Genomic DNA, 12,806 nt, shown 5'->3' with positions numbered 1-12,806 from the left:
AACACTTTCGTTTTAAGATTTTAATTCCCTTAGGTAGATAATTCTCTTGAACTAGAACTATATGTAGATGTAGGTTAAGAATGTTAAAAGTAATATATTTATTAATGATTAAGGTTACTGACTGTCCAGTTCAGGGATGTTTCTATAACACCAAAAGGCAACATTTTTGCCTTCTTTGATATCAAATTCTAAAGTTTAGAAATATGTGCCAAAATACAGTATTCCTTAATACTGCTATGAATGAATTGGTCTACTTCATTCTGAAATTTGTTTTTATTTATGCCACCATTTCGTTTATGTAACCTTTTAGAGTGATAAGTTCAATTAGTTAGTAAGATGACATTCCCTTTTAATAACTTTTTAAAAAAGTTTTTCCCTCTAGTTCTAGTGAATGTCTTCAGTTGTATTTCCTCTCTCTTCGATTTTCTAGACTGAACAGTTCCTATTACCTTGACTTAAAGTTCGTATGAAATTTCTTCTCCACAATTATCTTGTTATGCTTTTTGTTTATGAGCTGTACCAATAATTGGACTTTTTTCTCTTAAAGTTTCAAGGATCATACAAAGAATTCCTGTAGCTATTCTCTATATGTGTGTATTTGTGCATGTGTGTAGATATCTATGTATATATAATTTTTTTCTGAACTGTATGAGAATAAATTATTTAGGAAGAAGTAAGTTACTCTGGAATATGTTATTCTGTATTTCTTGAAAACAAATATATTAATATTTTCTTATATAATCATAATGTAATTATCAAAATAGGTAATTAATTTTCCTTTTTAATTTTCTAATTTTCCTTTATTAGAAAATTAAAAAGGAAATCATATAGGGAGATACTGTGATATATGTAAATATCTTGTTACCAGTTTTAGCATCTGTGGTAGGTAGAATACTGTTGTCCCCCCTCCCCCCACACCCGCCTCCATGCCCTTGTCCTAATCCCTGGAATTTGTGAATATGTTAGGTTACATGGAAAAGGGGAATTAAAATTGCAAATGGAATTAAGGCTGCTGAGAAAAGGAGATTACTATGCATTATCTGGTTAGGCCAGTCCTTAGCTTAGCTGTAGACAGGAGACCTAACTGAGGGTATTTCTCCCTTTTTTCTTTTCTGTTATTTTTTCTTCTCTTCTTTTCTTTCTCCCTTCTCCACCCTCCCCCTGCCCAAGTCTTCTCTCCTCTTCTTTCCTTTAAAAGTATATAGTATATAGAAAAACTAACCAAAAAAAAAGAAAAAAAAGAAAAGAAAGGAAAAGTGTATAGTATAAGCATATTTATAGGCTGATGGTAAGGAACTACTAGAGAGGTTGAAAATACAGGAGGGGAGTAATTAGCATCACTAATAGACTAGAAGATGAGAATAAGAGAACACAGCTGGAGGGATAAGCTTTAAATATATGAAGCCATGCTATCCTTTAAGAGGAAATGTATAGCAATGGGTAAGTGAAAGCGTATAACCAGGCGGGAGAGGGTTAGGTAGTTGAAGCAGTCCGATGGCTTTTTTTTTTTTTAATTGATATATGCGTTAACTTCATCTACAAAGAGTGAGTTTGGGCGAGGCTTGAAAAGAGATGAAGGTTTGTAGTAGTTGACCAAGTATAAGTAAAAGAATTGATGAGTAGTTTTGAGAACCTAAGAATGGACTTAATTGAGCCAATTCTTCAGTTTAGCATTTTTCTCCACCTGATTTTTTCCATATGAAGAAGTTGAATTGAATTGTGTTGAAATTGAATTGAATTTAAGATTGGAGGTTTGCAGGAGTTATGGGGTGAAAGAGTAAAGGGGAGATTGGAGTTAGGGGTGTAGTGAGAAGGCAGAGGAGTGATTGGTGGTTGGTAGTATGTGAGGAAGAGGAGAAAGTGTGGGCAGGAAGAAACTGATAGACTCAGTAAAGTGGAGGAATGGGGCACTGACTGAATGCTTTGATAAAGTCAAAGAATTGGTGACGGAGAAGAAGTAATGGCCAATCATCAGAAAATCTAGAAACAATAAATGCTGGAGAGGGAGTGGAGAAAAGGGAACCCTCCTGCACTGTTGGTGGGAATGTAAATTTATACAGCCACTATGGAGAACAGTATGGAGGTTCCTTAAAAAACTAAAAATAGAACTGCCATATGACCCAGCAATCTCACTGCTGGGCATATACCCTGAGAAGACCTTAATTCAAAAAGATACATGTACCACAGTGTTCATTGCAGCACTATTTACAATAGCCAGGTCATGGAAGCAACCTAAGTGTCCATCAACAGATGAATGGATAAAGAAGATGTGGTACATATATACAATGGAATATTACTCAGTCATAAAAAGGAACAAAATTGAGTTATTTGTAATGAGGTGGATGGACCTAGAGTCTGTCATACAGAGTGAAGTAAGTCAGAAAGAGAAAAACAAATACTGTATGCTAATGCATGTATATGGAATCTAGAAAAACGGTGCTGGTGAACCTAGTGGCAGGGCAGGAATAAAGACACAGCATAGAGAATGGACTTGAGGACACGGTGGGGGGAAGGGGAAGCTGGGACGAAGTGAGAGAGTAGCATTGACATACACATACACTACCAAATGTAAAATAGATAGCTAGTGGGAAGCAGCCACGTAGCACAGGGAGATCAGCTTGATGCTTTGTGACGACCTAGAGGGGTGGGATACGGAGGATGGGAGGGAGGCTCAAGAGGGAGGGGATATGGTGATATATGTATGCTTATAGCTGATTCACTTTGTTGTACAGCAGAAACTAACACAACATTGTAAAGCAATTATACTCCAATAAAGATGTAAAAAAAAAAAAAAAAGTAATGGCCAGAGATCAGTGTATATGGTTTCAGAAATGGAGCAAGTTTGAGTGATGCCAACGTCCAGGTTTTGGCCACTCGGGATTATTGAAGTGGGGTGAATGCAATTGTATTTATTTAGGGGAAGAATAGGTGAGTGTGTACATTATTTAGCCTGTGCTTTGAAATTGCCCAGGATACTGGCAAGATTTATGTTGGTGAGGTAGAAGGATCTCAGAACTTAAATCCTCATTGAATATGGAGAGTGAGGATGTAATAGGTTCGATAAGGAACATTGGAGGCTAGATAGCGTACTTCTCAAAGAGAAGGGGATTTTACACAAAGGTAGATGGCTGATAGCCTGGAACTGGCAGTAGGGGAGCTAGGAGAATACTGACCTCTCCTCTTTCTGTTGTGTGTGTTGGGTGCTGGAGAAAGGGCCACATTGGTTTGATGGGGTATTGTAGAGCAAGTAGTGTTTTAGCAAGAGAAACTAGACTTCATACTACTAACGACCAGGAGGTGCAAGACTGTAGAATTTTTTTTTGTAATGAAAGCATGAGAGTTTCAGAGAGCCCAGTAGAACTGATTGGGAAGGATGAAAGAAACAAGATGATAGACTGAAGATGTTCGTGAGATATTGAGATAGTAGTTTCAAGACTGTTAATGGGGTCCCTTTGTAATGTACAGATTATCAAACCATAATATTTGCTTAATTTTGAATGTTAGAAAAGCATATAGAAAATATTAGTAAAATTACTGAAATGTAATACATTTAGAAATGATAAAGAAATATGGCTTCATCATTTTAAATTAGTAAAAACTAAAAATATTATTTCTGACTTGCGTGTAATAATGTGTCCACTGGGTGTCAGTGTGGCTTCATATTTAGTTGCACAAATAAATATAGGAGCTTTGTGTTTGTGGAGTCAATGTTATACAGGTCTTCTCCCTGCTTATTTTTCTTTTTCGCAGCAAATTTTGCTAATATTTTTTTCTGTTTATTTTTAGATATAGTTATTTATCACCACTGCAAATAAAGCAGATACCTATCCCTAAGCTGGCTGCTCCAAACTGTCTTGTTGTTACTTGGGTGACGAATAGACAGAAGCACCTACGTTTTGTTAAGGAAGAGCTTTACCCTTCTTGGTCTGTGGAGATAGTTGCTGAATGGCACTGGGTAAAAGTAAGTTTAGAAGTTAATGTATTTGTTAACTTTATTTGTTAATAAGGTGTGACATACAAGTCACATAAAGGTAGCATCTACTTTTTAATGCTTAACATGTCACCGCTCTACTCCTTCAACATGATCTAATTAAGATGTTTACTTTGCTACTAAATACCTTTGTCTTCTTATTCTCAAGACTTTTTACCTATTTGTTCTGTATATTTTTGTAGTAGAATCCCAAACTGCTGGCCTTCAGAAATCACTCAGAGATATCAGGATGACATTTTAAAAAGCTCTGATGTCTGTAGTTTAAGAAACAACAAACAAAAACTTTGGGGAATTTGTCCATCACTAAACATAGAAATTGTCTTACTGTTCATCTTCTTCCTCTTTACTCATCCAAAATTTCAGCTGCCCTTTGTGACTTCTGTCTTTCTTTTTTCTTCTCCTTCCTCCCTTCCTCCCTTCCTTCCTCCCTCCCTCCCTCCCTCCCTCCCTCCCTCCCTCCCTCTCTTCCTTCCTTCCTTCCTTCCTTCTTTCTTTTTTTCTTATGTTTCTGGGGATGAGAGGGAGATAGCAAAGAAATCTACTGTGGAAGAGTTGGGAAAATGCTAGAAGCAAGGACCTTTTATACTTTAAACCTTAACTTAGTTCCTCAGTGCCTGTTTTTGAAAGAAATGATTCCAACTCTTGGATTGGTTGAATGATCTTTAATATCTTTGCTTGGTATAAAAATACCAAAAAATACAAAAATATAAGGCATCAGTTCAGAGTTCATTGGACATCCTTTTAAAGATACATTGTCTACCAGGTGAATTCCAGAAAACCCCTCCTAAATTTTAAAAAGGTAAACCAGGTTATTATGGGTTGAATGTTTTAACATTTATATAATATTTATATAACTGTATATTCATTTTAGACACAGGTTCTATTTTTATGTGCTTTGTGTACTTTGTAGTGTACTGGAATATCTTCTAAAAGCTGTGTACATTATTTATTTGCACCTATTTTGTGAGACTTGGCAAACAAACACTTAAGTTGTGTCTTTGCTTTTACAGTTGTGCTTTGGGCTTAGCTTTGGTTGATTTGCTGTAGGACCATAACAGGAATATAAAACTCCATTCCACTCTGTCTATTATGGCAGTTCTTTTATAATCAGAGACTGAGGCCAAAGTCACGAAAAGGTTACCTTCTGAAATCAAAACCAGTAAAATGCTAATACATGAAAACTAAGACTGTTCATTTCTGGTAGTAATCAGTTCTATGAGATGGTATGATATGACTATAGCTTAAAACAAAAATATGTTTTATGAAATACTTATTAGGTAATTGAACATATTGTTATATCAGAAGGAGTAATCTGCATTGAGTATAAAGGATATCCAAAGAATAAGAATTTGCCAGTGTTTATACAGTGCTGTGTGGAATAGATGCTGTTTCTCGTGGGCCCTAGAGGTGATAAAAGGACTTGGTTTTTTAGATACCTCGATATAGGGTAAAGGGTTCCACAGAGAATAGATATGAATATTCTGATAGTGAAAATATTTTCTTCCATGCTTAATTAATGATTTGATATTATTATTATAAATTGTGTTTTGAGTTTGATTAGCTAAAGTGAGTCTTTGGGAGTCTGATCACTCCAGGATGAAATGATAAGATTGAATTTCTGGATTTATAATGCCAAGAAATTGGACCACGTATTGTCTATCTCATCAATCCCTGAGCTTCTTTCATTATTAATTTTAGCTCTGACAGTATTTAATGCCATTGTTTCCTATAAGTAAAGGAAAATACTTTATTGTAATTGACTTAGTCACATTGCCAGTAATAGGTAAATGTTATTTGAACAAATAAATGAATTAATGATGGCATGGTTTCCAATAATAAATTTTAATGAAAAATAGAGGTTTTTGTGTGCAAGATGATAAAATGATACTTAAAATTTTTTAGTCCTTCATAGCTGCCTTGTCCATTATGGTAGTCACTAGCAGTATGTAGCTCTTCAGCACTTGAAATGTGGCTAGTCCAAATTGAGACGTGGTGCTAAATGTAAAATATAAGTGTTTTGGATTTAAAAGACTTAGTATGAAAGAAAGAATATAACATACCTCATAATTTTTTGAATTGATTACATATTGAAATGGTAATATTTTAGATATGTTAGGTTAAATTAAAAATAATTAAAAATTATTTAAAACTTAAAATACAATTAAAATTAATTTTGCCTCAGTCTTTTTGCTTTTTTAAATGTTGGTACTAGAAAATCTAAATTACATGTGTGGCTTAAACTTGTGGCCCACATTATATTTTTATTGGACTGCGGTAGCCTTGAGGTTTAATACTTCTTTTTCTTTGGTGAAAATTGTATAGTGGTAGGAAAAAAAACCCAGTCCTTTTCCTGGATATTTACAGACGTATGGGTTGTTTTTGTTTTTGACTCCTTTTTATCAGATCACCAGTTCAGGAGAGTTTGTGTTCCCATTAGATTCTCCACACAAAAAGCCTTACGAAGGTCTTATACTGGGAAGAGTTCGAGAAAAAGCTGCTTTACCATTAAGGTAGGAAAGGTGATTTTTCAAAATTGTATAAATGTATTGATTTTAAGGCTTTTAAAAGTTATTAATACAGTGATCATTAGTTTTTGTTAATTTTTACATTTTTGAAAATCTGAAAATGGCCGAGATAAGTGTGAATGAAATTTTATATTATCTTTTGCTTTATCTAATGTGTAAGAGTCATTATTGCAGAAAAGGAAACTATCTGAAATTTCTTAATACTTAGGTTGTTGATTTCCATTATTTCTATTCTTAAATTTATTATAAATTCAGATACTATTGGAAAGTTGAAAAAAAATCAAGGCAACTGTGGCTTATATGTAAAAAATTGTCCTCTAAAATATAATTTACGTTTTTGTTCTGTTTTAATAGGAATGCAGGTGTAAAAGAGCTCCCCATTCCAGATCACAAGTTAATTGTCAGTGTGCCCTGTACGCTTCACTCACATAAGCCACCTCTTGCTGGTATGTTTTTATAAAATAGTTATGACTTATGTGAAATTGACAAAAGGGTTGAATGTATTGATAGTATTTGAATAGTCTAGAAATTTGGAAATTAAATCAGATATATGTTATTTTAATTAATATTCTAAAATCATATAGCAGAATTTATGGAATAGAGAATAGATATTTTTTTGCTACAGAAAGCTTTATTGTTTCCAATTGGTCCGTAGCTTGGGAGAGGGCTCCAGGCGGTTACATAGCTGCCTAGTGGCAGCAGGGAGAGGCTCAGGCAGAGGCCCTGAGACCAGGAGGTGGAATCGGGCCCTCAAGGGCCGCTGGGCTCGAAGGCTACTGGTCATAAGTACTTGCCTAGCCCTGGCTGGGGGCTGGCCAGCCTGCGGAGGTTGGTCAGGTGGTCATCCATCTTCTTGAGTCTCACCTCCTTATCCAGGAGGTGGCTCCCCAGGAAGGCACAGAGATGGTCTGTGTGGGAAGAACCCAGGGCATGCAAACCTAAAAGGGCCTGGTTCAGGTTCTTCTCCGAGCCCATGGCAGCTTCTGTGGCGTCCAGGGCTTTGCCCCGCTCATCTTGGGGCGGCTTCGGCATGTCCCGGAAGAGGGCGCTGCTGCCACACTGGTTTTGCATCTTGGAGAGGTGCTGGGCCAACCCGCTGAAGGAGGCAGGGCCCTGGCCCTCCAGAGCCGCGTTGTGGCGCTCGGAGCAGAAGCCCTGAGAGAGGTAGGTGTAGCAGGCCCGCGGATGCAGGTCCACCAGGCGGGTGACCGCACCCTCCACTTGGGTGGAATAATTCTCACCAATCTGGGAGGTCATCGTGGGTGGCACTAAGGAGCTGACCGCAAAAGTGGTGTTGTTTGGTCCCGGAGGTCGCAACTGGAAAAGGGTCTGGAGGGTGGTTGGTGGTTGGAAAAAGGGTCTGTTATGTTAAAACACTGTTGAAGTGGAGACGGAGCAGCGTGACCACCCAGTGCACCCATGCAGATTAGTCCTACATTACCTCAGCCTTTCCTCTTCGCCACTTTTTAGCTTCTCCTTACTAACTGGGTTGTTATCCCATCACTGCCCTCAGCAGAATGAAGACTGATGGTGCATATGCGGACTAGTTCTGCTAGGTGCTTTATTGTACTCTCAGGGTTCTATCCCTTGCTGGCTCTAAAGCCAAGAGCGCAGAAAGCAGTCAGCGAGATGGTCAACTATCAAGAATTCCCTTGATAGTTGGTAGACACTCTCAGTTTTATGTTGAGTTGGTGTTGCTTTTCTGAACCATTGGAAAGGTAATTGCTGCAGCCTGCAATTCTTACTAGTCTTAATGCTTTAGTATAATGTCTATCATTTAATGAAGCTAAGCAGCAAGGAATAGTGGAAAGCTTTAGCTTTTCAGATTGACTAACATGAGTTTGAATCCTGGTTCTGCTACTTGAGCAAGTTACTCTAATAATTTTCCACCTGAAAGTCGACATTTGAAGGGGGAATAATGATATTTAATCTTTCAGAGTTGTGAGGATTGTTTATATTTGAAATTCTGTAGCATATAGTAGAAGATCAGTAAATGCTAAATTTTTCAAGTGAAAGAATAAAAAAATAGGAATGTAATAGGAATAGGAATATGAGAGATACTGAATTTGACATTCAAAGTTTACTGTTAAAATTTTTTCTTTAGAAATATATATTTTATTAATTTGGTGGTCCTGGCTTAAATCAAAACTTTCAAGCTGCCACTCAGGAAGACTATAGGCTATCAGCTTATCACCTGATTTTGCAGAATATGGGATAGTTCATGAGCTAGGATACATAGAAAGGTGAATTCAAATTCCCAAGAGAATGCTTATTGGTAGCATTTAAGATTTCTATTATCTTAAATTGTTTATACTGAGAGTCTTTAGTGTTAATTCATTTGAGAAATGTTCAGATGTCTACCTGTTGATCCATTCTTTGACTTAGAGGGATTCTTAGTGAATAATTGCCTGTAAACTTTGGACTGTTATAGATTCTTTAATGCAGTAAACATTTGACTTAAATGACAAGTGTAGCTGTACTGTTCTTTGAGAAAAAAATTATGTTTGCCACCAGTTATACTCATTGGAGGAAATCTAATTTGTATTCTTCTCATTTGAATTTTCTTTATCATTTGGTGAGTACCAAAGCTTAATTTAGGGTTTGTCTTAGGGCTTATTTTTTTACTTTTAAAAATCCAAGCGCCAGACCCAAAAAACCTTTCATTCCCAAATGATAGTTAAACTATTTCTTAATTCATTTTACATAGATTATGTTTAAAGAGTAGTCTTAAGCTATAAGGTTTTAGGGCTTCCCTGGTGGCGCAGTGGTTGAGAGTCCGCCTGCCGGTGCAGGGGGTGCGGGTTCGTGCCCCGGTCCGGGAGGATCCCACATGCCGCGGAGCGGCTGGGCCCGTGAGCCATGGCCCCTGAGCCTGTGCGTCCGGAGCCTGTGCTCTGAAACGGGAGAGGCCACAACAGAGAGGCCCGCGTACCGCAAAACAAACAAACAAAAAAGAAACAAAATATAAGGTTTTATAAAATAGTGAGTAAAATTAGTCTTTTATTAATACTAATAAAAATTAGTACATATTACGGCCTGTAGTTATGAAGTGCAGTTCTGCTGTGTTCCCAGTAGAGCGCAGCACAAACACATTTTTAGCATTGAGAATATTTAAAAAGAAAAGTTAGATTTTGGGGGGGGGGAATCTTGTGTGACTCAATATATGTTATTCTTATGTTTTGGTTAAGTACTGGTAGACAAGAAGTATTTATAATCCTTTATTTTTGAGTTCATGTTACTGGATAGCAAGTGCCTGTATTTTGGATACAGAGCCACACAAAGCCATCAGAAAGCAACTTGCAGATTTCTGCAGTATATTTTACTCTGAAGTGAGAGAGTGGCATGGACATATATACACTACCAAATGTAAAATAGATAGCTAGTGGGAAGCAGCTGCATAGCACAGAGAGATCAGCTCAGTGCTTTGTGTCCACCTAGAGGGGTGGGATAGGGAGGGTGGGAGGGAGGTGCAAGAGGGAGGGGATATTGGGATATATGTATATATGTAGCTAATTCACTTTGTGATACAGCAGAAACTAACACAACATTGTAAAGCAATTATACTCCAATAAAGATGTTAAAAATAAATAAAAATAAATAAAATAGTATTTTACTCTGAATCATAACCCTAGGATTTGGGATAATACATGTTCTCTATATAATGCTTAGAACTTTTACATGCAAATGTTCTTAAACTGCTTTATGCCAATTCACAAAATGAAATGTTCTCTCTTTTGCTTTTAGAAACACCAATTTTTTTTCTTTTAACATGTTTTAATTTGTTATTTCTACTGCAAAATGTAAAAAACACCAAATTGGAAGCATATTCTGTTTCAAAATGAGACATTTACTCTTTTTAAGTTTTGAAATTTCTTCCTATAGACTGAAACATAAGCCAACAATAGCTATGGCTTATAACCTAACATAAATGTATAATATTTTAAGTTTAAAGATTTAAGGTAGGAAAATCATGAAATAAAAGTATTTGAATGAAAATTTTGTTTTTCATATTGTACCTTAGAGGAATTTCTACTCCTTTTTACTACTTTACTCGCAACAATTTGTATCTGAACAGATAAACGTAGTTTGATGAGATTTTATGCACTGACATTTGAGCTGCTTTTCCCCCAGCCATGCCCTTTGCTCCCAAGCAGAAGGGGAATGACGGGCTATGTATGAATTACTTCCTCTCCATTGGTTACAAGTATGTTTTACTAATGCCAGATGTTATGTAATTATTTATATATATTGTCATACTCACATTTAAATTTATACATTTGAATTTGCTTTTTTAAAATTGAGATAATTGACATATAACATTGTATTAGTTTCAGGTGTACAACATAGTGATTCAAGATATATATACATATTCACTGATCACAATAAGCCTATACATGGTTACAAAATTTTTTTCCTGTGATGAGAAGTTTTAAGATCTTGCATTTTCTTTTAAATTGATATTTAAAATTAGTAAGAATAAAATATTCCCGTTACTTTGCCTCTATTTCTTTTGCTTTGTTTTGAAATTAAACATATGTGGTTAACAGTACAAAAACATTACTCCTTGATTTTCTGTGTTTCTCAGCTAGAAAGGAAAAAAGCCATGCAGAAATGTGTTCCATTGATAAAGTAGAAGGTGATAAATGGGTTTAGGTTTCATGTATTTTTCCACTCCAAGTACCTGGCCATCTTTTTCTATTAGCTAGTGAACTCTTAGAAGACATGGATATCTATTTCTTTTGTTAAGTCCCATAGCACTTATAATGGGTGCTCAGAAATAGTAAACATTAAAAAAATTTTTATTTATTTATCTAGGCTGTGCCAGGTCTTAGTTGTGGCATGCAGGCTTCTTAGTTGCGGCATGCATGCAGGATCTTGTTCCCCGACCAGGGATCAAACCTGGTCTCCCTGCATTGGGAGCACAGAGTCTTACCCACAGGACCACCAGGGAAGTCCCTCAGAAATAGTAAACATTATTGACTGGCTGATTCCAGTTTAGACTCCAGTTTAAAATTCCAAAATAGAGTTGCTAACATCTTTGTACCAAAGAACTGAACAAGCAGAAACAAGAAAACAAAACCTTGCCTTCAGTATAACCTTAGACCACATTAAAAGTGAATTGAGGCCAGTAAGGCATTGAATTCATGGGGCAAAAATGGAAAAGTGATATAAAAGTTTATTGTTCTAAGACTCTGGGGAAATTTTTCTCACTCAAGTTTAATAGCATTTAATTATATACTTATGAAAGGACTAGAAGTCTCATGTAAGCATCACCTAGAAGCTATCAAAGCCCAGATTTGAGTTTGGTGAGTTATAGACAATGAATACTTTAAATTCTTTGATTTTTGATAATCAGGACCAGTGCTTTCAGACAAAGGAACAATTATTTTACTGTGAGATCATCTGAAGAACATGAAATATATATTTTAAAATATATTATCTTTCACATCTAACGTATATCAAGTATTTCTAAGGAATCCTTATCATTGCTAAAGGGAATTTGATGGGTTTCTTCCAAGCTTAGTCTTATATAGCAATTAAGAACTATATTTTGCCAGTTCCAGTGACTTTTCATCCCTGAATCGTTATTTTCATACTCGGTTCCTGTCGTAGAATATACATATATCAAAAAAATATAGCTAACCAGCAATGTGATAAAGGTTAAATTGATTTAAATATTTGTTATTCAAATGAGCATGTGCTTTAAAAAAAAGCTTCTACGGTATTCTCTTTTTTTCTGTTAGTGTAGATCACAGCTGTTTAGCCAAGGTATAGATGAGATGCCATTTTCCTAACAAAATATAATTTTCAGTAGTTATGAATACATTGAATAAGGAATACTTAACTGTGGAAATAATATGGTGAAATTTTAGGTAAAGAAAGATCTGTAATTTGGAAGTGAAGGAGTGTTCTCAGTACTACCAAGTTATAGCTGAGGAGGTAGAGTTATTTGTTAGATATATGTTCTGAATATTTCTCTGTGTTTCCAACTCTTACACTAAAGTATGTTTTTGCAGAGACTTATGTTTTATCTTAGTTTTTAAAGTGGGTTTTCTTTGTATTGTTCCTATAGACTTTTTTTCATGCATGGATTACATTTATTAAAAAATAAATTAAGTTAGTACTCAGGAGCTATGTCAGCATTATTGGAAGACTGAAAAGTTACTGATGTGGGTGTTAAAATCCTCATTTCTTATCTACAAATGAAAACTGATAAATCAGGACTATTGAAAGTGCTGATGGTATTGTTCCCAATCTCAAGGGTGTTTATTTCAAATGACTTTCTAACT

General features: G+C 35.8%; 1 protein-coding gene across 14 annotated transcripts in view; it reads left to right on the top strand.

Moving 5' to 3' along the window:
• METTL4 (methyltransferase like 4) overlaps positions 1–12,806 on the top strand; it is a 526,668-nt gene that overhangs the window by 14,391 nt on the left and 499,471 nt on the right. For 13 of the 14 annotated variants that reach the window (XR_003793143.1, XR_003793141.1, XR_003793139.1 and 10 more), the window contains exons 6-8: positions 3,787–3,961; positions 6,395–6,501; positions 6,871–6,962. Coding sequence is in view for 5 of the 14 variants with exons in the window: in XM_029220629.1 (XP_029076462.1) it covers positions 3,787–3,961; positions 6,395–6,501; positions 6,871–6,962 (374 nt within the window). In the remaining 9 variants the exon portion in view is untranslated. The remainder of the gene's footprint in view (positions 1–3,786; positions 3,962–6,394; positions 6,502–6,870; positions 6,963–12,806) is intronic. The other variant, XR_003793160.1, reaches the window with a different exon arrangement.

Source organism: Monodon monoceros, unplaced genomic scaffold (assembly GCF_005190385.1).
Source record: "Monodon monoceros isolate NGI ecotype Baffin Bay Population unplaced genomic scaffold, NGI_Narwhal_1 Super_Scaffold_1, whole genome shotgun sequence".
Classification (NCBI taxonomy): domain Eukaryota; kingdom Metazoa; phylum Chordata; class Mammalia; order Artiodactyla; family Monodontidae; genus Monodon; species Monodon monoceros.
This window is presented reverse-complemented; position numbering and strand designations above follow the sequence as displayed.